General features: G+C 36.1%; 5 protein-coding genes and 1 pseudogene across 9 annotated transcripts in view; 3 read left to right on the top strand and 3 right to left on the bottom strand.

The window, feature by feature from the left end:
* The window catches only part of LOC128030447 (uncharacterized), a 55769-nt gene extending 40394 nt beyond the window's left edge, over positions 1-15375 (bottom strand). Inside the window, exons 1-4 of one of the 4 annotated variants that reach the window (XM_052618086.1) lie at positions 15244-15375; positions 8955-9004; positions 7656-8843; positions 6072-7020 (exon numbers count right to left, since the gene is read on the bottom strand). In XM_052618086.1, coding sequence (XP_052474046.1) covers positions 6569-7020; positions 7656-8843; positions 8955-9003 — 1689 coding nt within the window. In that variant the 5' untranslated portion in view covers position 9004; positions 15244-15375 and the 3' untranslated portion in view covers positions 6072-6568. Of the gene's footprint in view, positions 1-6071; positions 7021-7655; positions 8844-8954; positions 9005-14745; positions 15220-15243 lie in introns of those variants that run through there. The other 3 variants (XM_052618082.1, XM_052618085.1, XM_052618081.1) reach the window with 3 other exon arrangements.
* The window catches only part of LOC128030451 (protein asteroid homolog 1-like), a 52565-nt gene extending 35516 nt beyond the window's left edge, over positions 1-17049 (top strand). Inside the window, exon 6 of the mRNA XM_052618099.1 lies at positions 16937-17049. The gene's annotated coding sequence lies outside the window, so the exon portion shown is untranslated. The remainder of the gene's footprint in view (positions 1-16936) is intronic.
* The window catches only part of LOC128030443 (protein asteroid homolog 1), a 101927-nt gene extending 84280 nt beyond the window's left edge, over positions 1-17647 (top strand). The window contains exon 7 of one of the 2 annotated variants that reach the window (XR_008187903.1): positions 16027-17647. The gene's annotated coding sequence lies outside the window, so the exon portion shown is untranslated. The remainder of the gene's footprint in view (positions 1-16026) is intronic. The other variant, XR_008187902.1, reaches the window with a different exon arrangement.
* LOC128030449 (uncharacterized) lies at positions 1451-5549 on the bottom strand. The gene is made up of 5 exons (XM_052618096.1): positions 5366-5549; positions 4683-4782; positions 3059-4267; positions 2079-2113; positions 1451-1976 (listed from the first exon to the last, which is right to left on the bottom strand). Exons 2-5 carry the CDS (start codon positions 4720-4722, stop codon positions 1668-1670), a joined length of 1593 nt encoding a protein of 530 aa, XP_052474056.1. The 5' UTR covers positions 4723-4782; positions 5366-5549; the 3' UTR covers positions 1451-1667.
* On the top strand, positions 11366-17647 carry LOC128030445 (protein asteroid homolog 1-like; annotated as a pseudogene).
* Positions 17118-25545, bottom strand: part of LOC128030439 (calcium-transporting ATPase type 2C member 1) — a 37361-nt gene continuing 28933 nt past the window's right edge. Inside the window, exons 17-27 of the mRNA XM_052618059.1 lie at positions 24926-25082; positions 24115-24285; positions 23183-23280; positions 22823-22873; positions 21531-21697; positions 21353-21421; positions 20712-20828; positions 20450-20597; positions 19635-19730; positions 19268-19409; positions 17118-18271 (exon numbers count right to left, since the gene is read on the bottom strand). Coding sequence (XP_052474019.1) covers positions 18150-18271; positions 19268-19409; positions 19635-19730; positions 20450-20597; positions 20712-20828; positions 21353-21421; positions 21531-21697; positions 22823-22873; positions 23183-23280; positions 24115-24285; positions 24926-25082 — 1338 coding nt within the window. The 3' untranslated portion in view covers positions 17118-18149. The remainder of the gene's footprint in view (positions 18272-19267; positions 19410-19634; positions 19731-20449; positions 20598-20711; positions 20829-21352; positions 21422-21530; positions 21698-22822; positions 22874-23182; positions 23281-24114; positions 24286-24925; positions 25083-25545) is intronic.

Below are 25545 nucleotides of genomic sequence, written 5' to 3'. Positions count from 1 at the left end.
AACGGATAATCACTTTACTCGTTCTCTCACTCACTCACACGCATGCGTAAAACAGCAGGCAAAACTTAACCCCTTCGTAACCCCCGAAAACCTAATGGTAGAACACAACACAACCGTCTGTATCTATCAGGCAGCAAGGAAGTCGACCGGAAGTTGAAGTCGGCCGGGTGCTGTCATCTTGTAGCAGAACTCCATTACCTTCTATGTTACATTATGGCCCCGTAGAAACAGTTTTTGTAAAAATAGGCTAACGATTGCATCATAACCACGCGACTCTCACATTACCATACAGACAGGAGGAGAAGCTCGCAGGCAATTAACTTAATATGGCGTACTGACGTTACATTTTAAAATACTATACAAAATAATTAATCAGAATACTTACTCCTTCTCACTCACGCCAAAGAACTCCCCGCTCAAGCTCGCCTTCTCTGCAAGATTAACGATGGCAGTTTGCACGCACAGCTACTAGAAGATTTACATCTGTCAGACAGGTTGCTGACGTCTTCAAGCTTCGTTTGAGTCTGCACGTCAGAAACGGAAGTGCTAAAAATAGCTTAAAACAGGCTTCATTTGTCTCAATTGAGTTCCAATGGGGTCGCTGTGTCCATTTCGATATTAGGAAAATGTTACATGTAAAACACGTCACATTAAACTCATAAATAAACAGAAAATACATCAACATACCACTTTTGCCTGCTTGTGTGCTAAGAGAGGATTATATCTTGAAGATTTTTGATCAAATGGCTTACGATTATAGAGAAAAACACCTTTTAATTTTGCGATGATTAATTACATCGTTCCATCTCTTCGTGTGAATGACAAAACAGGAAGTGAACTACAAAAGCATGTTGGGAATAAAATAAAATATAATCAAGAAAGTCTTAGAAAGAAACAGTTGATTATAGAAATCACAATAAACATAGAAAAATAAGCATAATATAAAATTATACAATTTGAACTAATCAAAAGTAGGTTAAGTAAATTAATGCTGAAGTACACAAGCGCCATCTAGAGGAAATATACATCAACTCCCTTTGTGACAGAAAATAGAAACTTTGAGGCAGCAATGACACTATGATTCACACTCTACCATTTAGACCACTGGAGCTGATGACTGACAGACATCTTTTATAGTGACTTTCCCCATCACCCGTTTGTGGGTGTTTTTGTGGGGATACGTTTGTGGGACTTTTTTTAGAGCACTGTGATCTTGTGACATATGCTTGTATTCTCCTACAACAGGAGCTCATTTCACATTATTTGCCTTCACTTTAGATCATCATGCATTACATCAGACAAAGTTTCAATAGTTGTTATATTATTATATATAGCTCTCTCTCTCTCTCTCTCTCTCTCTCACACACACACACACGTATATATACATACATATATATATATATATATATATATATATATACTTTAATTGTGTTTTCAGAAGATCCACATATTTTGAAATGTTAATATTGCTTTATATTATTCACATAAATACAAAAAAAACAATAACAGTAATAGACAATTATCTTTTTTATAATTAAGCAATTTGATTAATTTTCCTAAGTTTCATGATTAAACTATTGTAAACTATAATTTATTTTTTCAGATATTAACTTTAATTAAAAGGCCAAGAATTTGGACAAGAAGGACACACCATTGGGTAAGTAATTCTAAAAATTATCATATAGTGTATTAAAGGTAATATCACTGAAATATTTGCCCTGTTTGTAGCAGATGGGCCTAAGCTTAGAGCAACAGGACACACTCTTCCAGGAAAACTCCTTGTTGGAATCTTTGGACACAGCAGCACACAACGCTTTCTGGGGAATATCTGGATGCCCATTGGCCCACTTCGTGAAGCTCACGCTATATTTGCTGTCATTGCCTTTCAGCCAGTACCACTCTGACGTGAACAGACTGCGCCGCAGACCGATCCACAGATACCCAGGACCAATGTTGTTTTGCAGAAAGTTGGTCATCTCTTTTTGGGCCATTTCACTGCTTGGTGTGCTCAGCTGGTAAGATATATTTAAGCAGTAACGATGGGACTGGGGCCATGTCATGACATCAGTAGTGGTCTTATAATTTGTAGAATCTGCCACACAGCCATCACGATCTGTAAGCACACAAGCATATATTGACACATTTACAGTCTGCACTGGGAAATTTGACTTCATTCACATTCTAATGTAACTTCACTTTCTTACCCCAAAGAAAATGTGTTATACGTTTTTAAGGAAATGTCAGGAACAGATTATTTTTTTTTAATATACTTTTTTGAACTAGTCATTTCCATAAAATAAAAGTGGTTAAAAACACTGTAAAAAAAACATTTTAACTGTAAAAAAAAAAAAAAAAAAAAAATTTAAAAAACATTCCACAATTATTTGTATAAACTACTGTTGAAAAGTTTGGGGTCAGTACGATTTTTTTTTTTTTTTTTTATGTTTTTGAAAAAAGCCACCTTTGCACACAAAGACAGTATTTACATTATTTGATCAAAGTAATGTTGTAATACTAATATTTCCTACTAATTTTATTACTTAAAATAACTTGATCAAGAAACATTTCTTATTGAAATCAGCTGTGCCTTTTAATATTTTCATTGAAACTGTGATTAATTTTGGTTTTAGAATTCTTTAAAGAATGGAAAATTCAAAAGGACAGCCCTTTTTTTTTTTAAATTACTTTCGTATAACAATGTAAATGTGTTTTCCATTACTTTTTTTTAATCAATTTAATGCATCTTTGCTGAGTAAAGTATATATTACTTTTTTATACCATTTTTAAACTGTTGTGTATAGCAGCATTGTTATTTTATGCATTATAAATGTATAAATATATAATTATATAAAACATATGGCAATTGAAACCAATTTCATGTCATGTGCCATTCAGACATATAATATCCTAATTTTGCAAAATCCAATCACAATTCAATCAAGTCCTGATTTCATAAACCACATAATATTGCATCCTTCCTAAAATTGGAATAAAGGTTGTAAGTATCATCTGATGTTGCCTTTAATTTACTCTTGGATTAAAAGAAAGTATCTTTTACCTGGGTCATCATTTAAAATGACAGCTGGGCTTCCGTAAGGAATTCCACCTTCCATCGTCTCAAACATGTACACTCCAATCTTGGAGGTTGGATGCCAGATGACATGCGTGCCACTAAGCGACACAGATATTGAAGAGTAGTTTGAATAGGGAATGGGTTTCCAGTTAGTGAACTGAAGTAATTTGCCATCTATAGACACATTGTTCTTATGGGCTGTTTCAGCGATGATAACGACCTCACCTTCTGTCGAGTTCATCTGAACCAGGTAACAAGCGGCGAACATGGTTTCTGGTATGAGTTCTAAGACAAAACCTGGACTAATAAGTCTGATGGACACCTTATTTGTTGAACTGATTAACTGAGACGCACTCTTGAGCTCTGGGAAGGGAATGAGCTCTGAAGAATTGAACTGCTGAGTTTTTATATTCACGCCTTTGAGCCTTACTTCTGTTGTGTTAGTCACTTGCAGCCAGGCTGTATTCAGGTTCTTCACCGACGGCACAAGAAACGTATCACCCCACAGATTTCGGGGGAGAACGTGGCTCAGCACCATATTACAATCACATCCTGCAGTTTCTACACACGGGTGGGTTAACAGCACAGCCACCTTTCCAGAAGAGTCCAGCTGAATCTCCGAGCCATTAGTTTGGAACTGGTAAAGTTTGTGAGGCCTGAGCGTAATATTAAATGCTTTTGGACCATCCGGACTGATACTTTGGACGGTGATTAAGTTATCAGAGTTCTCAGCATTGATAATGATCAGCCTGAACGAATTGTATCTCCAGCTGTCCGGAGCTAACTGATCTGACATATTGTACAAGGATGCCATCATCTGATTGTAATTGATAAATGGGATTGAATACCACTTTCCGAGATTTGTAACAGGTTGAACGACATTAGATTGCACGCTGCTCCCGCGCTGACTGAGCCAAAGCACCACGATCTTTTGGGTGCTGTTGACTCTGGCAAAAAGAGGGAAGTTTGTGAACTGAAATTGCTCGTTGTACTTGGGAAAATGCACAATTTTAGTCTGCCCAGACCGTAGTTTATCATGAAACACTTTTGTGTAGTTGATGGTGATTTCGACGAGGGTGTCGTTGTAGAAAGCAGTAATTTGGAGCGTGTTGTAGGACTCCTGTGGATTGTAGTAGACAGTGTTTTCTGGGAATGCCGTGATGAAGTCTCTTCCATAGCTCTCCACTGACAGCCCTATCAAATCATGTTTAAAATGATGAATTTTACACAGATATAGATATTCTCTGTAGAGTAGATAATTCTGATATAACATTACACAGTGAGCCTAAGGTTTGCTACAGTTTTCTGGTTTCTCTTGTATCACTCTGCACCTTTTCTCGGATCAATATGTCATGCCCACTAATTTGCTAAGCAGCCGTGTAACAAGTTAGAGAATGTAAAGTCCGTCAGTTTAATAGCAAAATAAGCTCAAAATGGGATGAAGACCTGACCATCTTGTCAATGACTGACTGTACAATACTCTTTACATGCAGTTTTTGTAGTAAAATACAGAACAATTTGCGTAATGACCCATAAAACCTTTATATATTCAATGAAACTACATCAGCTTTGTACGTGTGTATTTGTGCAAATGTGAAAGATGTTTTACCCGAGCAAACCAGTGACATGAAGATAAGATGAAACAGCATCACGCGCTCTCTGTGGTTTTCAGGACAGTTGATTTAAGCAGCTACTGGTGTTCAACCAAGCTAGAAAAAAAAGAGATGAATACCTCTGATACATAAATTTTTTTTTTTATTGTTTTCTTTTATGGCTCCTGTGCTGAAACATGATAATATGGATTGTTGGTCTGGTTAGTTTTGGAAGAACAACAAATCAGTTTAGGCTGATTTTCTAATGTTTTCATTGTTGTTTTCCAACAGAGATAATAATTATGTCTGTAAAATAAAAAAGTTAATTAATACATGTAAATATACAATAAAATACATAAAAGAGTTTGGGAGGAATATGAAGCTGTGCAGTTCTTACGCGTAGGAGATATTTATTTTTGATTCAGTCGTATTAAATAATAGAATTGATTCAAACTAAACTGACTGATTCAATGTTACAATGTTATAAAAGTGCTATAAAAGTGAACATGGATTATAAAGTCACAAACATAACCCATGCATAATTGTCAAGTTAAGGTTCTTAATTCAAAATTTTCGAATCAGACAGATATTATTTCTGAAATCCCATAGTGGATTTTCAACCACAACAGACATATAAAAAAAACATTCTTATTGGTACAGTATTAACATAACATTCTGCTATGTAAACCTGATGACTTACCTGATGCTTCAAGATCACTGGTCTTCCACTTTCTGAGCAAGGTAATCTTCTTTTGTGTGTTTTTCCAGCGACATAAACCCATTTTGCATTCAAAACACATTTAGTGTCTCCATGCAAGTTTGCATAATGAGCTGGTGACATTACTATTAGTCATATAACACATGCTATTTTCTCACAGCACAGTCATCACTCATCACTCCTCAGAAAAAAATGTACAAAAACCTGTCACCTAGGAGGTACACCAGATATTATTTGACTTTTTTTTTTTTTTATGGGTGAAGGAAATTATAGTTAATTTATGAATGTGAGTATAGCAAAATAAGGAACGCTGTTACATATTATACCAAAAAATCCTTCATACAGTGGACTATAAGTAAAATTGATGACAAAATGTATTGTCATAATTTATTACCATTTTCTAAACTACATTAAATAAACTGATAAAGTGTGAGATGTTGAAGGTGTCTGAATAAATTTGGTTTGACTGTATGTACCTTTTAGGTACTGGTATTTTCATTTTAGGTACTAAGGTACTTATGTGTTTAATGTAACAATATGCATCTTTTAGGGGTAAAAAAGGTAACAAACCCAGTGACAGCTTTTTGTACCTTTTTTTCTGAGAGTGCATTGTAAGTCGCTTTGAATGAAAGCGTCTGCTAAATGCAATAAATGTAAATGTAAAAGAAAAACAATGCATGCAACAAGGTTTGCAGTCTGAAAGTTTGTTTATTTGGGAAAAAAAAACTTCAGACACAATCCTATGTAGGCAATATTAATTTCAAAAATGAGGTTTGTACGCGCAGATCAATGAGGCCTAGGATCGATCAGTTCCAAAAAGAAATGTAAAATATAGCATAACAAGACAACAACAATATAGCATAACAAGACATTTATAAGCATAAGGTCAATCTGCTCATTGCCTTGTTTTTTTGTGTTGTTTTTTTTTTTAAGAAGAATTTGTTATTATACCCTGTGTGAATAAAATCTGTAGGTTTTAGTCCAATAACATAAAAAAGCATTTTTAGGAAAAAGAAAATCCACTCTGGGTCAAAATGACTGAAACACAACATGAGGGTTAATGAGGTTTGTATATTAACAATATATAATTTAATGTATACAGCTATAAATTGTAAAAAAAAAAAAAAAAATATTCCAGTTTTTTTTTTTACCTTCTGGCAACTTGTTTTCCCTGGCCAGTTTTTATTATGCATCTTTTGATTCTTTTGAACCATTAGAATCATTTGAGATGGTAAAGTACTTAGCTCTTGTGTAGCAGATAGACTTCAACTTAGTACAGCAGGGCGTAGTTTCCCAAAGGAAATCCATGCTTGGGTTTGGGAATACTGAAGCACACATGCCCATCACAGCATCACCTGGCTCTCTGGTTCCCCATTGAGTGTATGGCAAGCTGTTTGAGCTTTCACCTTTCTGCTGGTACCAATCTAATGTCATCAGACTGCGACGCACACCGATCCAGAGCCTCTCATTCATACCTTTATTATTCAGAATGTGAGCCATCTCCGCTTGGTCCGCTTCATTGCTGGGACTGAATAACTCGTCACTTATGAGCATACAGTACTGATGGGATTCAGGCCAGGTCTGAGGTGTGACGATGATGTCAAACTTTGCAGTAACAAATCCACAGCCTAAAGGGTCTAAATGCACACAAACACAACACTAATGTTTGAGTAGGTACATATGAAATATAGACTTAGCATATACTCTTAACAATAAAGGTTTTTAAACATTTTGCAATGATGCCACAGAAGAACTGTTTTTGGTTCCCCAAAGAACCTTTCAGTGAAGAGTTCTATAAAAAGAACACTCTTAAAAATTCAGGTTCTTCACTGGTATCTGTGGTTCCATGAAGAAACTTTGTCTTTCAAGGAACATTTCCATTGCACAAAAGCGTATTTATAGTTAAAAAAAATCTTTCATTACATTACAACAAACACTAAAGCATTTTTACAAAATTTTAAAGTCATCGGGGTTTGATGAGGGAACGTAAAAAGACTCTTAAAAATAAAGATTTTAATAATCTAAAGAACCCTTTTTCGACTTTAAAGAACCTTTTGTCCGATGGAATGTGTCCATTGGATGATAACGGTTCTTCATGGAACCATCAATGCCAATAAAGAAACTTTATTTCTAAGAGTGTAATGACAGATTTTTCTCTATGAAGCAATTCATAAACTTGTGTTGATGTGAGCATAATACACCGCATAATACGAAGATACATATCATCACCCTTTAAAAAAGCAACCATCACCAGAAATACTGTACTTCTTACCTGGCTTTGCGCTTAAAGATATAGCCGGGCCTCCATACACATGTGTGCTCTTCTCAAACACGTACACGCCGATCTTTGTGGATCGATGCCAAATGATGTGTATGTTATCAAGAGACACTAACACCGATGAGTACACTGAATTGGCGACGGTGCTCCATTCAGTAGATAAAAGCAAATCATTATCTATATACACACTATCCCTGTAGTTTGTTTCTGCTATGATTAAGGCCTTGGCATCTGTCGAGCTGACAGGCACTAGGTAGCACGCTGAGAACTTAGATTGTGAGATTGGTTCAATGATGATGCCTGGACTGACAAGCATGAGGGAAGCAGGATTCGATGTGTGGATGAACTGGGATCCTAACTGCAGAGATGGAAGGGAAAGGAGTTTTGATGAATAGGCATCCACAGTATTTGATTCTAGATCCCCGCCACTGGCACTGATTTCCACTGAGGACGTCACATGTAGCCAAACGTTGCCGGTGTTGAGTATTGAGGGTACAACAAATTTGCTATCCCACTGAGCATCAGGATGAAGTTGGTTCAGCACCATGTTGCATTTGCATTCCTCCGTCTCTACACATGGATGGGTCAGCATCACTGCCACTCCATAATCAGAATAAATCTCAGTTTCTGTCCCGTCAACTTGAAGTTGGAGAGCGGTGAACGGATCGAGTATGTAATTATTTTCTATAGACCTTTTTACAATTATGACATTATTAATCAAACCTTCTCCGTTGACAATAACCAGCCTGAAGGAGCTGTATCTCTTGCTGACATCTCTTGCTGATTGATAAAAAGTATTGATCATCTGGCTGTAATTCAGCAAGGGGATGGTATAAACTGTACCAAGATTTTTGAGAGGCTGAATGACATTAGTTTGCACACTGTCTTCTTTCTTGCTGATTGATTGCACCACAATTTTCTTCGTGCTGCTGATTCTGACAGTTTGAGAAGTTGCACCAAATTGGTATTCCTCAATATCCACTGGCAAGGTCACAGTTACGGGCTTTCCTTCTGGCGGTTTGATTTTGTATGTCAACTGCTCTGAGATGAAGACTTTCACCACAGTGTTGGGAAGGACAGCAGTGATGTTGAGAGCATTCACTGGACTAAGTGGATGGTAAAAGGCTATGTTCTCTGGGAATATTGTGATGAAGCTGTCTCCGAGGCTGTCCCATGACTGACCTGTTAAACCAAGAGTTACTAATATCATGTCGACAGAACATGCCTTTTATTAGGCCTCAAGAGAATGGAAGAATGGATCTATTTAGAAAGCACTAATGATGCATTTCTTACCTTGGCCAATCATTGCCATAATCAGAAGAATACTCCGCATGATTTCCATCCTGATTTTAGTCAGGAAGAGAAGAAGAAGAAAACAAATAAACATTTGACCCTATGTGTCAGTGATATTTGTGATTTTACACCATTGCACATTGCTTGTTTTATAACTTTGTAAATGAATAGTGTGAGAGCTACAGGAGCACTTGTTTTTATATAGCATATATTTGCTGCAGTGAAACAACCGAGTGTCCTAAGAAATGTAAAAAAAAAAAAAAAAACTTTTTTTAATTTACTAAACATTAATTATCAAGTTACTGTCAACTCACCCATATGAACTCACAAAACTTAGTTACCTTTTAAGACAAGAGTAACATTTTTAAAAAGTAAATAATGCAACCTGGGTTTGAAATTAACACCCGCCAAACCACCAGGCTGTTGCAAAAAGCAAACAAAACACACCAACAGTAGCCTACAGTGTGCACACTCTGGCATTTTTAATTGTTTTAAATTTTTATTTAATGTATCTTTTCATTTGTAAAATAATTTCAAATATCAGTATTCAACATTTCATGTTTAAAATATCAAAACATTATGCATTTGTAACTGCAGATTAAAGCATTCCACCTCCATCTGAGCTGAATTAACATATGCAACTTCTGCAAAGATGAATTTTGCTGATACTTATTTCATTTGTTTAGTAACAGCCTAAATGTACTATTATTATAACTGACTTATTAAATGTAAGAATTTGACCCAAAAGATGACGCACACTTAAAAAAAAGGCTTTATATAGTTAAAAATACCCAAAAAAGGTAAAAATAAATGTAAACTTATTGTAAAAGATTAATTTCTAACACTGCTGTGAATTGATCACAGAAAATGAAGCATATCAAAAACTTTAGTCCGCTGTACACAGGAGTCCTTAAGATGTCAGCACAGTAACACACTCAGCAAAATATTTTCTAATTATCTTTATCGATAAACTTTATGGAGATTTTTTTGTTTTTTTTTTGTCAATACCGCACACCCCTAGTAGATTACTGACACAAAATGATTTGCAACCTTCGCTTTGTCGCGTCCAGAGACAGCCTTGAGCTGGTGGTTTAGCCTATTTGTTTTATTTATTTATTTTTTCCGGCTATTAGAAGTTATGAATGGCAGGTAACTTAAAAATGTATTCATTTCAATCCCTAAATACAACCATATAATTATTCATTAAATGAAACCTCACATTTAGCCTACTTTGTTATACAACAGTTTCTTTAGTAATTATGAGGATTTTTTTTAAGCACTGTTATGAATGAGAATTAACTAATAAATAATTATTCATGTAAAAAAGAAAAAAGAAAATCTTAAATATGTTAAGAAAAAATTGTTAGCCTGAATGCAATGTAAGTCGCTTTGGATAAAAGCATCTGCTAAATGCATAAATGTATTTATTTATTTAAATTTAAATATTCAGTCAACAATAAGAATGAACTAATACATATCCTACTTTGAAATGCTTCATTAATATAAACTAATTATTTTTTCAACAGACAAATAGAGCAAAGTGTATAACTTACAATTTACAAGACAAGGTGTTTTTTGACCTTGCACGCATGTCAACCTGTTGCTGGGGACTCCCAAAACCAAAATATGAACCTTTCATAACCCACAATAGGGACACTTTAATATCAGTAAATCACTGTAAATAAATATATCTAATAATTGTATATATATATATATATATATATATATATATATATATATATATATATATATATATATATATATATATATGCTACATTTATCAAGACGTTGTCCTTCACTGGGCTGACTGTTATACATCTCTAAAATCTAATATCTAATCTTAAATATCTCCACATAAAGAGACCTCTTACCTCATAAGCGTATCACAGCCTTCTCGCTGAACCAAATCGCATCGTGTCGTTTTTCATTTATAGCAATGCAGATTATTTGTCATTCAAAATGCACGCTATTTTCACAGCTTTGCATAAACTGCCTCAACCCTGCCTAAAGAAAACTTAGCATGAAACAACGATTTTCATTCTCAACAGGTATTGATAATAAAGTTAACGTGTGCTGATTATGTACCTATAAACTAATATAGCCTAGTTTTGTTTATAATTTGTTCTTCTAGCATTTTACAACCACTGTATATTTATCAAAACATAAATAAATAAATAGAATGAACAATCAAATGCAAATTTTGGAGGGTGATGCATCAAAAAAATAATTTGTTACTTCACATGTCTCTGTAAAACTAAAAAGGCTCTGCCTGTTTTTAATCAAGGATGTACCATCATACACACACCCAGGTGATTCATTCATCTTATGTTAGAAATATCCATGGCAGTCATGTTGTTGTTTAAGAACCCGAGGCCATGGTTTCATGGTGTCATAAGATAAGTTTCGCTTTCCTGACAGTTTGATATAATAAGATCTACATCGTATTCAGATAGCCATGCAGCGCACAGACGCCTCACGCACTTTCACACAGGTACGTTCTTTTTCATCACTTTAATATTATTTCTACTTAAACATGTTACTTTATAATTAAATCTTGTCCGAAGAAAGAACAATATTTGACAATTGGCATTGCAGATGAATTATGTAGTTGTTTATACTGTTGTTGTTTGAAGAAAGTTCTGTAGCTGTCACTCTTGAAATAACATGCATAAGCATTTGTTTATGTTTAATAGTTGGTATTAAATGTCATTTAATGCATTTTATAAATCATAATACAAATTAACTTAGGCCATAATGCAATGTAAATAATAAATGAATAAATAATTAGAATTGAATAATTATACAATTATTTATTATACTTTCACAGCAAGTGAAGACTTAATATTGTTAAAGTTAGTGGCATAACCATTGTGTCACCATGGGAGTCAGAGGACTGAAGACCTACATTGAAAGCAGGAACAAAAATGATTTAAGGAGCTGGGCTTTTAGAGACAAGAAACTTATAATTGATGGATGTAATTTATTATACACCATGTACTTTGACTATAATTTGGATGAGATGCATGGAGGAGACTATGACGCCTTTAAGGAGTTGATCACAAAATTCTTTAAGAACCTCACAGCGTGCGACATTCACACTTATGTTGTATTTGATGGTGCGGCTGACCACACGGACAAAAAATGGGAAACTATTAGGCAACGAAAACAGGACAAAATAAATGCAGCCTTGGCCGTGTCTGAGGGGAAGAAAGAAAAGGTCCTTCCTATTCTCATTGGTAATGTTTTCAGACAGCTTCTTCATAAGCTCAAGATACCGCTGGTTCAGTGCATTGAAGAAGCTGACTGGGAAATTGCTGCTTTGGCTGAAGAGTGGAACTGTCCAGTTTTGTCCAATGACAGTGATTTCTATATATTCAACCTCAAGGCGGGATTCCTGCCATTCACACATTTCCAGTGGAAAACCGTGAAACAGGACAGACGGACAAACAAAAAATTCATCCAAGTCAAACACTTTACAGTGAGAAAATTCTGTGCATCTTTCAAAATGAACACAAACCTTCTACCAGTTTTTGCTTCTATCTTAGGCAATGATTATGTGAAGCTGCAAAATATCAGATGTATGAATTGGGCAGAGCACTCAGTTACGGACACACTGCATCCCCACATTGATGGCTTGCTTAACTGGTTATCCCAGTTTCCAGGGCCAGAAGTGGCTGTAAGTGCTTTGTTGAAAACAATGTCCGACAATGAAAAAGCCATCACCAAAGAAGCACTATCCAAGGGAATCCAAGAGTACAAGCTCTTCCCTGGCTATCTGGCCAAGTTCTTCCAATTAAAGATGATTCCACCTACAACTTGTAAAGGACGTCTGCAAGTTCTACCTCAATGCACCTTGATGCTCATACTTGAGGGAAAGATGAACTCCTCCATTATCGATGCAGTAATGAATCAGAGGGTTTTAATGACATCTCAAGTTGAAGATTTCCAACTGCCCTGTAGCAGTGAAATCTCTCGCCCCATACGCCAGGTGATTTACGGGTTACTTTTGTTGGGAGAACAAAGATCTACTGGCACAAGTAAGTGTTATGTGGAGGAATACTTCAGACAGCAAACAAAACTAAGCAGTCAGAAAGTTGAAGGCTTACAGACCATGGATGGACTTCAGCTAAAAACTTTATTGGAGGTAATGAGAAGATGTCTTAGCTCTCTTTTGAAATCGAATTCAATTGTTTGAGTTCCAATATTTGACATTCTAATGTTTCTAGGAACCACTCAGTGTGCGACTTCAGGTGCTCCTGGACACTTTAGGTGTGTCGTCTGAGATGTTAAGAGGGATCCAACCTGATCTACATCTGCAAATATTTGTGACACGTTACTGGCTAGTAAACGCACAGCCTCAGCCGTCCCAAATGCATCTTTGGGGGCTGCTGCTGGGAATGGTCTATGGAAAGTTCAGCAGTACACTTAAAGGACAAATAGGTATTGAAGTTATCATACGTCATTGTAATTATGTTTCCAGAAGATATATAGCATGCAATAAAGTAACAAAGCAACCTCAATGCCAGTATTGTCATGTGATGCTGGTATGAGGAAATGATTACCTAAATGGCACGGGAAAAATGACAAAAACTTTGCAGAGGTTCTTGAAATGTGTTAAGCCAGTACATAACATAAAACAATGTCTGAATAAATGATATTTTTTGGTTTGGGGTTTTAGACATGCTGTTGGAACCTAAGAAACTACAAACTGCTGGAAGAAGGATTGATCTGGAGCATGAAACGGCTCATCTATACAGCCAGTGGCAGTCCTGCCTGAAGTGGAGTCTCAGTCTCAATAGTTTACTGTGTTTTCCGGTGTCTGAACCAGAGATTGCAAGGTACAGCATATGTTTATTACTCCTAAACCATCTTGAAAGCTTTCTTTCATGATTAGATAATTCTCATTTTGATTTCCATTGTTAATAATTCTGTTTCCTGATTGTGGCCTCCCAAATGTAATTTAAAATGCTTTTAATAAATGCTCATTTTAGTTATGTATATATATATATATATATATATATATACATACACCCACATGTATACACACATACAATACAAAAAATAACAAATCTTAATACAGCAAGGATGCATTACCTTGATTAAAAGTTCTAAATTCACAAATAAATGTTGTTCTTTTTAACTTTTGATTAATCAAACAAGCCCTTAAACATGTACCATGGTTTCCACAAAAATATTAAGCAGCACAACTGTTTTCAACGTTTATAATAATACGAAATGTTACCAAATTTGCATATTAGAATGATTTGTAAATGGACATTTTAAAAGTGTTCACTGCCAGTGTTGCCACAGTTACTTCGAAAAAGTAACTTAGTTACTTTACAGATTACTTTATTAGTTACATTCACCAGCTGCCAACAACATAAAAATAACAACCGGTTTTGCCAATACTCACTTTATTGGAAGTATATTTTTAACAGTAACCTCAACAATCTATCTCCTGACAATTAAAGTTGAACTTAAAAACTATTTCCTGAAAATACGTTTTTACAAAAAATAAAGGCAGTCTTTCTTGACTTCACTTAACATAAATGTTTTAATAAAATATAAAGGCAGTCTTTCTTGACTTAACATAAATACTTTTTTTTTTTTAAATATTAGATTTATCTCCATCACTGCATACTCTTCCATGTAAGAAGAAAAAGCTAGCATTGACAGTGGTAGGGATCTTGTTTATTATGGCACGAAACACGGGCGAGTAAACTGTATTAAATGGCAGCATTTCCCCCACAACAAACTGCCCGACTAACTTCTTCAACTGTCCCCCACTTACTGATTTTGCACCGAAGTCCAGCTTTTGTTGTTTGGGTGGTCGGGGATCTCCTGCTCTCTGCTTCTCATCACCTGCTGTGACCGTGCAGTGCAGCTTGAATGTTTTTTTTTTTTCAAATTCGACGTAGTGTTTTTGTAGCTAGATAACACTTTGTCGCCGCCAGCACAGTGTACAACGGACCTTAATGTTGTCATCTTTAGCTGACACAAACTCAAAATAGTGACTTTTCCATCTAGAAAACGCACATCTCTCGTCTCCCTCGAATGTTTACGTTTGTGTCGCTTCGTGCATGCTGAAAACGTGACTTGTCGCGTACGTGACTTCACTCCCCGAGATGCAAGAATAAATATATATATATTTTTATTAAGTAAAAATGACAAAAATAGTAACGCACAGTGACTTGGTTAAGTAACTTTAATCTGATTACTGGTTTGGAAATAGTAATGGGTTAGATTACTCGTTATTGAAAAAAGTGTTCAGATGAGAGTAACGCGTTACCGGCATCACTGTTGTTGTCCTCCTGTTGTTTAGTTTGTACTCTGGAACATGGTTGCACCAAGTCGTCCGTGAGCTCAGGAGAGGCAGGCCTCTGGACAGTCTGCTGGAGAGGGGTTCGAGCGCAGAGCGGCTCTTCAAACAGCTAAAGGACGTAGTTGAAAGCTTGGTTGGTGAAAACTTCATCAAGAGAATGAGAACCGGGCTCGGGCAAAGAACTGTTGGGAACACACACAGAGACTACAAGGCCATAATCAGCCTATAGATGAACTGAGCAGTTACTTTGAACATCTGATGTATGAGTATGACTATGAAGATGATGATGATCTTAATGAGAACTTAGGGAAAAGTAAAGCCAAGTATCATCCTGACATTTCCTGCACCATCCGTACCAGACACAAGTCTAAAGCTCGCAATGCTAATCATCCCTCAAAAAAATATGAAAGGAGTTGCTTTGATTAGACCTTACAGGACTTTGCAAATGTTTGCACGAATACACTTATATTGGAAATGAGATAAGACATGCCAGGAAACCAGAATATGACAGCTTGTCTACTGTATATCACAATCACATTATTTATTGATTTAAGCTAAAAATCATTGTATGATATTTGCATTAAGGTGTTGGACTTTGGAATTTTGGTAAATTAAGGACTGTTCACACAAAAGATGATAACTATAATGATAACGATGAAGAATCACTATCTTTAGAATCACTTTTTCATTTCCAGTTGGTGAATGATAAAAACATTGACACCCAATCAGAATCAGTTCTGCTATAACTAGGTTAAGAATTAATGGCCGCAGGTGTGGACACTAATATGTGCTCATTCTTGGTGTGAATGGGCCTTTAGACTATGGTTGTGTCAACGCAAATTCAACCTATTCAACAGAGTATTTTAAGTAACATAAGCTTTTTAACTGAAGTATCAAATTTAAATATTTTCTATTTTAATCTTTCTTTTGTGTGTAAATAACCTTACAGATTTCTATATCACGGCATAATGTATTAGTTGTTCTACACATACACAGATTATGAGCACAAAAAGTGTTATATATCAAGTCTAAACTTTAATTTTTCATGTAAATTATCCTATTGCCTAGCACTAACCTGTTTAAAACAGTTAGGCACTTAGGTATTACAAACATTAAAATCATGGGTGTCAATGATTTGAATGGAATAAAAATGGACTTGATTTGAAAATGTAGTGCATGCATGTTTTCCAAAATGCAGTTTAAAAAAAAATCAACTTCAGATGCACATCTTTTCAATTTGTAAAAATTTTATTGTACAATTGTGTTCTGAAATGACTACAACAGATTACTGGTTTCAGCTGTGCAAAACACAATAAAATAAATACAATCTTAAAAACATTTATTACAAAAAAAAAAAAACCCTTCAATGATAACCCTTCAATTTACATTTTTATACTGCTTCATATCAGTGTATTACACGGTTTGTTTTCAAAGCAACAGCAATGCTAGAAATCAAACAAAGGGCATCTCACCAATTAATAAATGTGGACAAAGTGATGATAAAGAAACACTACCTGCAATAGAAAGGACAAACATGATCGCACACTGCAAAAACTCAATTATATCATTTTCAGCTGTATCTTATTAACATGATACAGTGTTGGCAGATGGGAATAAGACAATGCTGGTGGGCTGCACTGAGGTTTTTTGGCATGGGTAGGTGGAGGGCGGGGGGGGGGGGGGGGGTGTCAGGACTGGTGAGTTGAATATTTTTGTACAGCCAAAATAAGCATCCATTTAACTGACGACTACATCATTAAACTCTTAAAAAAAACGAATAATTCACCTAACTGAGCACCAAAAAGGTGAGGAAATAAATACCACTAAAGGATAAGCCAAAGTAAAGTCAAAAGCATTTTATTTTCAGATGGCCCTAATACCAGTGTATTAACACAAGGAAAGTAACAAGATAGTATTGATACTACGCAAATACAGAGGAACTGATAAGTAATTGTACAAGCCAGTTGTATTAATCATCAGTCTAATATAAGAACCAATAGTGCATGTATCTTGTAGGTCATCAAAAAGTGGGACCATGTAATCTGGTAAGACCATCATATTGTGGGTTCCTGTATCTTCAAATAGAAAGACATTATAAAAAGCAGATTTCAAGAAAGCCTTTTCGGTGTTTTACTATAAATCAGAAACTAAACTGTCTGTTTCATGGTGTTGTAAAATGAATATGTCATCCATGATGCTATAAAGTTTATTATGTGACGATTTAGCATATCACGTATGTCTTAATTCGCACCCGAGGGTCATCATGACCCAAAACATGTGATTTTAAGTGGCCCATTCCATCAAACACTGGACCTTCCACTCATGGTTTAAGAGGGCACAAGCTTACAACAGTCTCCAATGCTAAATAAATGATTATTGAAGAATAGTTTGGAATCTGGAATGCAGAAAGGATTTAATCCTCATTGTTCCACAAACCTCTAACCAGAATTGCTTAAACAAAAGGAGATTTAAAAGACACAAAATCATTTTAATAATAATTATAATAATAATAATAATAATAATAACAAAAATCATAATACATCTCTTAAATCAAGAATTCAGTACAGCCATTGTAGGGACAGTTACAGTATCTCATAAATAAAGTTCGTCCAGATCCTATGGGAAGTAGTACAGTCAATAAAGCAGCACACCAAAGCATCTCGACGGGCAAAGAGCGCGTGTTAGAGACGACATTTCAGTCAGGACCAGTTCAGCGCTCCACAATCAGCTCCTGGTCTTGACCTTAAAAAGGAACTGTACATACAGGTCGGACTTGACTGACAGTTTTGTACAGTAAGAGACCAGTCTGAGCGACATTCCAAACCACGTTCCCCAGCCCCACCCTCCATCTCCTGCACGGGACACAATGTGTGTCATACGTCATAGAAATCATCAGTGTCTGCCATTTTTTCTCCTCCTCGGAGTCTCTCTAATTTCTTTATGACCTCCGATACAATGCACACAGAGGACGTGAGGCCCACCAGGAACAGCAGATCTGCACGGAGAGGACGGTGCAGAAATCAATGTACAAATCACGCACATCCAAAACACAATAAGTACTCAATTAAAACGCCAATGAAATTTACAAAAAAGATAGGCAGCCACAGAGGCTATTTACACTAAGTGCAAATAGCAATTAAATGTTATTTACACTAAGTGCAAATAGCAATATATTCTATTTACACCGTTAAAATAGCAGGATTTTCTGCTGTTTATACTACTTACTGCAAATAGTGGAAATTATCTGCAGCACAGTATTACAGTACATTATAAAACAGTATGCAATTATAACATATTGAGTGTATATTATAATTTTAATTCAAATTATTCAATGGATGCCACCTTACTGGGACAATGAAACCTTCCATGCAACTACCCTAACTCTAACTGATACGTTATTTTCAACTTTTTGATTATTTTCTACATTTTTATTGAAAATAAATGCATTTCTGATGTGATGTGAGCGTTAAAAAAAAAAAAAAAAAAAAAAAAAAAACTATGATTGGCACTGTTCCATCTACACCACTGGAGCTGATGACTGACAGACATCTTTTATAGTTTTTTTTTTTTTAAATTTTAATAGAGGGTTTTGTATTTTGCAATCATTTTACCAGCTCAACAAATTGAGAAAAGCTTCAACATTCATTTCAGAATTCAAATTGGATATTCAAATTTTTGCTTTAATGACAGCAGCACTTGAAAATCCAGTTAGTTTGTAAATAAATACTATGATAGTATATTAATAAAGCTAAAATGACACTCTAGGATGATTTGAGAATGTTCAAAACAACTTGCGATTCAGTAGAAGCAACTATGATGATGGTCTGTACAAGTAGCTTGCATGATCAATGTCATATTTTCTTGCATTTTTGTAACCTATAAATGATGCAGAATCTATTTCTTCTGCATTTTACATAATTTTTTTGGGCTCTGCTGTACATGATGTGAGAAATGTTGTGTACTGTGGTTTCCTGTTTTTTTGGTTGCATACCTAAAATGCTGAGGCTCTCTGTTTGAAAGACCTTCTGTAGCGGAGGGAAGTAGATGACCAGGAGTTGGCCCATGATGGAGCCCAGAACAGCATAGCAGAACATCCTGTTACTGCATAAGCCCATCTCATGCACCATCCGTGTCTACAGGAGGACAAAAAAAAGGTGAGGCCTCTGATGAATCACTGAGATAAAATCCAGATTTAAAAACACATAATAAAAGATATCCAAATGCACTTTGACAACTTTTTAAACATGACGACTCGTGTCCATACAGCAGGTGGCAGTGTTTAAGACCCCCCCCCCCATGTTCTTAACATGTCCCATGAGAAAAGAAACATTTTTATTCATTTTTGATGTTGCTTATACCTGTGATCGGGAACTGAGAGCGTTAAACATATCGAAGAACACAAAACAGGTAAACGTCATGGTGGTGTCCCGTGGGGTGATCTCATTGTCCCGCAGCTGAAAGAAAAAGAAAAAAAAAACTGACCGAAAGGAAATGGTGGAGAAAAAAAGTTCCTTGCAAAGCTTTTGGCATTGTTCCTGCAGCTTTCAGGAGGCAATTATTTAATCATACTTGGTGTACAAATGTGTAAAAAATGTACTTCATTAACTACTATGCTGGGGAAGTCATGGACTAGTGGTTAGAGAGTTTGACTCCTAACCCTAAGGTTGTGGGTTCGAATCTCGGGCCGGCAATAACATGACTTGGTGCCCTTGAGCAAGGCATCGAACCCCCAACAGCTCCCTGGGCGTTGCAGCATAAATGGCTGCCCACTGCTCCGGGTGTGTGTGTGTGTGTGTGTGTGTTCACTGCTGTATGGGTCACCATACTTGGCTGAATGTTCCTGCACTCACTAGAGTTTCCAGAATGGTTTGATGCTCCTTTACCCAGAAAAAAACAACACTTATTCATTTTACAGTATTGTTTTAAGTGTTTCTGATTAGAGGCTAGGCAAATAATGTCACTCATTTACCAAGGCTCCATGTTAATTCTCAAGTAGACAAAAACAAAAATAACAAAGTTAATATATGACCAGAGCTGTATGATGCTTCTAACACAAAAAGAAGGCACAGTGCAAACAAATTGTTTAGTCATTTACCTAATGGCCTGTTTTGAATATATATGGAACACAAATGAAAAACAAAGCAGAACACAAATGTTCATGAATACTGCCTACCTCTCTCCAAAACACAAACAATGTCCCGCAAACAATGATGAAGGACGACACTAGGATTTTCACTATCAGACTGCGGGTGATGATGCTGTCTCGGACGTTCCGTGGAGGTTTCCTGATCACGTCCGGATCGACAGGCTCTACTCCCAAACTAGGAAAAGAGAATTTAAGTACACTCTTATTCTGACATAAGCAATGTTCATATACTAAAATTTGAGTCCTGATCAACGGTGGTGATACATCTGCTGGGAAGTGGTTTAGTTACCTCTGGGCCGGCGGGCCGTCCATGATGATGTTGATCCAAAGGATCTGCATGGCATTCAGAGGGTTGGGGAAGTTCATAAGTGTTGCCAGGGAAATGAGGGTGAGAGCAGCAATACTCCTGAAGGAAGAGATCATTTCAACAGTATTTATAACCTGGATGAGTATCTTAATGTATATATAGAATTCTATGTTGATGAAGAATAAATAATATAAATAAATAAAATGCCATTTTTATGCAACAACTAAAAAGACTGGAGAAATGACTGCTGAAAATTCAACTTTGCCATCACAGGAACAAATTACATTTTAAAATATATTACAATAAAATTATGTTTAAATAATAAAAATGTTTAACAATAGAATTTATCAAATTAGCACAACCCTGGTGATCCAAAGAGACCCCATCTTTGAACAGTACTTTGAACTTTGAACACCGCCAATGTCTTTGAGACTCTCCACCAGAAAAAATGTCAGAACAATATTTATTTTATTTTTTATATTTTTTTACACACCAGATCCCCACATATATCCATTTTAAGCTCATCTAGATTACACAACCCTTCTGGCTCAATGTACGCCACATATAAATGTAAAAAGAAACATTATTCATTTCTGTATCAAAATGAGAGCATGCCAACTCACGTGCTCAGCTGAAAGCGCACAAAGTTCTTAATGTTGTTGTAAATTCCTTTCCCTTCCTCAATAGCAGACCTAGAGTGAGAAACAAAGGCTTGAGGACATGTGTAGACTCATCAGAAGGTGCATTAATATCCTCACAAGTCTGATAAAGCCAAAAAAGCCCAAGAAAACGTATGCTTACAAGATCGTTTGAAAATCATCGTCAACCAGGATCATGTCTGCCGCCTCTTTGCAGACATCAGTGCCAGTCTGACCCATTGCCACACCGATGTCTGCTGCCTTCAGAGCCACCGCGTCATTGACACCGTCTCCTGTCATTGCGACAACTGCACCAATGTTCTGTAAGGACTGAAGCCAGAAAGAGCACTCGATCAGACAGAATGCTTTTTTCAGGTTTGAAAACGCGAGGCGCACCACACTGCCATTATTTGGTTAACTTGTTTTTTTGTTTTTATAAAAGAGCAGTGCACTATTTTTTGTTGATGCTAGGCAACCACCGAATTAACTGTCCTGTCAATCTAATCAAGCATTAACCCTTTAACTGCCCCACCAAGAAAAAAGCATTTTTTGTTTGCATTTCTTATCTCCTTATGTCATTAGTTACCACACTCAATGTATTTTTTTTTCCAACACGTCCCATAATTTTTAAAACATTAGCTTAGCTTTTCTACGTTTACCATAAAGTGACAAATAATAATAAATAATTTTTGAAAAATTATTGAAAACATACTAAAGTGTTTTCATGGCACCAAGTAAAATAATTTTGTAAAGTTAGGGCTCTTACAGTGTAATATGTCAAAAAAATATGCTTACCTTGCAAAATTTCACCAAAAACAGTTTACATGGCAGGAGTGATTTCTTTCTCTCTGACATCCATCAAAGAAGAAGTGTTGTGACAAATGCTGTTGATTTTTTTTGGCTTAACATACCTCTACCAGATGGTAGAGATGGCTCAATCAGCTTGAATTAAGTTAGTACTCCTCTCAATAAAATATAGTGACTCAAAATGTGCTCAACCATTTGGTCGAGCGGCAGTTAAAGGGTTAAAGCTCTAAACTCTTTGGTATCATATTAGCTGAAACTTTAAATAAATACAGCTCCGGGTAAACTGCGACAGGCACCACAAGTTTCACCTCCATCATTGCAGTCTCCGAACATTTCGAGCAACTGTAAACTTCCATCACGGAAGGCCTGCCTCTCCATTCACATTCGATTGGACAGTAAAAAAATGAATGATGTCGGTTGCTTTTCTGCTCAGAATTGTTTTTTGGTTTGTTTTTTAAATCCATGCATTCAGAGCGCTCCTACAAAAATGTGAGGTGCAGCATGTGCTTAAAACACAAAAGCAGTATGCAAAATGCTCACTGTCAATAGAAAACAATTTTAAAAAGGTGCCTCTCAATGCAAAAAGCATGTTCTGTCTGATTGGGGCCTAAGAAACCCATGGTAATATGTGGAGTATGATGTACTCACCTTAACTATCTTTAACTTGTGTCTAGGGCTGGCTCTGTAGAATACCACTATCTGTGGAGAAAAGTTACAAATTCATTTCATGGCACCACTCACTTCTCATGACAGTACTACACATTGGCAAATAGAAATGAGAAAAAAGTGTTATGTTCAGGATTTAATTATTGTATTAATCTATTTAAAACTTTTTTTTTTTTTATTATTATCACTCAAAAATTAAAGATACTATAAATCTTGTGTGCCTCAGTTACAAGACTGCCTACAAAACACTTGTGGACTTGAAAACAGTCCAAGCCCCGACTGTGAGACTTTTGGACCGCAGTGCAGAGTAGAAGCTTAGAGTGTACGAGAGCATGCTCATACCCTGGGCACAATCTGAGAGAGATCCTGGATGTCCATCTGGTCGACTTCATCTCCAGACAGAGATTGAGAACCTTTGGTATAGAAGCCAAGTCGACTCGCTGTGGTGAAGAGAGGCAGCAGAATAAATATAAGCAAGAATATTATTTATTTATTTAAAAATAGGTAGATTCAGAATGTGTAATGTCCAAACTGAAAGGTAAAACTGTATAAGGAAATCTTTGTATTTATACACTTGATTCAACCAGTGTTATTTTAATAGAATTTAGATGATATTATATTATGCCTATATTTTGAAATAGTTTTTATTGGTATACTTCCTGTTTTCATTTCAGTTTTAAAGTTTCAGTAATTTTGCTGTTGTCATTTTTACTCGTTTTTTTTGTTTTTTTTTTTGCATGTGTCTATATAGTTTAAATTATTTAAGTTTTAGCTATTTTAGTTCATCAAGAAATGTCGCCTTGACAACTAGCTGAAATTAAATATTTATATGGTTTTAGTTTTAGCAAACTGTAATATCCCCAATTCAACCAGAGTAGAAAGAAAATTGTATTAGAAATGATTAATTTAAAACTGTTATTCAAGAACTTTTTTGCATTCTTACTCACAAAAGCCATTTATAATGTATTAAACCACTGCAGCAAAAATATATGTACGCAAAAATGTTTATACTAATATTGAAGTTTAATTTATTACATATTACTATATTGTTGCATCTAAAAAAAAAAAAATATCAGTCTTTGTTTTCATTTACAGCAAAACAGTATAAACCATGCCTTTATTTATAGATTCAGACTTTTGAGTTTTTAGGTAGCTATATTTTCCAGGCCTAAAATGTGAGATTTCCAAAGAGTTGAAAATGTCTGTAAATGATATAAATCTTTGAAGGAGAGACGCGTGACAGAAAAGGGATAACATGACATTGAATGTCATACCAATTGACACTGCAGTCTCTTGTGAATCTCCTGTGATCATCTTCACTGCCACTCCAGAGCTGATCAGCGTCGCCACTGCTTCTTTCACTCCTGCTCTGGGAGGGTCAATGATGCCCACCAGCCCCAGGAAGGTAAGAGCACCCATCTCAGATCCAGAAGCAAACGCCAGCACTGCCAGAGGACAGGACAACATCATCAGCTGCTGTCAAAATCTGCTCAACCTCAATGTTATTACTGTGTCCTCTAAGAAATGGCTTTAATTAAAGGATGCTAACAGAGAGGAATGTCAATGTGTGAAAGCTTCTGCCGCATCCTCAGAGACAACTTAATCTTATCAAAACAAGTCCAATGACATACAGACTGCAGTAAGCTGGGAAAGACATCCCAGGGTGCAACTGAGGAGGCACCACTAGAACTGACAAAAAACACTTTGGTGTCATTTCAAAGTTATGCGTGATATGATCATGGTAGGAAAGCTGTTGGACATTAAGCCAGTCTGGCAATCCAAATGAGCTGAGTTTTATGTATAGAAACTTTTCAGATATGCTCTTAAGTGTAGTAGCAAGCTGTGACTGAAGAGACAGGCAATTCGGAAAAAGTAGGACATCAGAGATTTACATAAAGAAGCTAGTAGTAACTTTCAACAAAGTAGAAGCCACATTCTTAAGTAATGACAGAAGTAACACGGAAACACATTATTTGTGGCCTATGGACAATAAATTCATATGAGCTTTACAAGCCCATTTCACATGTGCGGATCTTATTTGTTTTATGATCTTTGACATTTATTGGAGAAATGAAATTGCTGTACCTCTGAGACCCGCAGTGCCCATGTAGCTCTTCTGCTGCTGGTAGAGTTCTCTCTGCTGATGGGTCAGAGGCTGAGCAACGCCTCTACTGTTGTAAGTACTACAGAAGCGGATGATCTGCTCATAGGCACCCTTCACAAAGAATATGCCAGGTTTGTCCTGTCATTTAAATCAGAATTAATAAAAGATAATTAGTTAGTCTCACATATCCAGAATTTTGACTCTCAGCTAAATTTTACAGCTTGTTCTGACTGTGAACGTTCATGCAGACAATACAGCTGAAACAATTGCATGCAGACTCTGTGCTCAGAATTTATGTCTAATTATTAATCAAAAATTATTTTCAAGACATAACACCGAAAACAAAGCAGTGAACCCAGCAGAGAGTTCTTCCTATGCAGCAGCCTGGCGCCTAAACACTTCTGTTTCTCAGTGGACTGATAAACACTTGTGCACCCTGACACCCATAAACTGAATGAAAGTAGACAATTAGATTGGATCTTCGAAGGAGCTCTTTGAGAAAGCTCAGTGTGAGCCTGAGAGTGGTGATAAATAGCCAGCCAGGATGGAAACCATTTGGGTACTTTCTATCCATTTTAAGACAGCAGGGAGGGGTGCATGT

This window comes from Carassius gibelio, chromosome A16 (genome assembly GCF_023724105.1).
Source record: "Carassius gibelio isolate Cgi1373 ecotype wild population from Czech Republic chromosome A16, carGib1.2-hapl.c, whole genome shotgun sequence".
In the NCBI taxonomy this organism is placed as follows: domain Eukaryota; kingdom Metazoa; phylum Chordata; class Actinopteri; order Cypriniformes; family Cyprinidae; genus Carassius; species Carassius gibelio.
The sequence above is the reverse complement of the archived record's forward strand: the minus strand, read 5'-3'. Positions and strand labels throughout refer to the sequence as shown.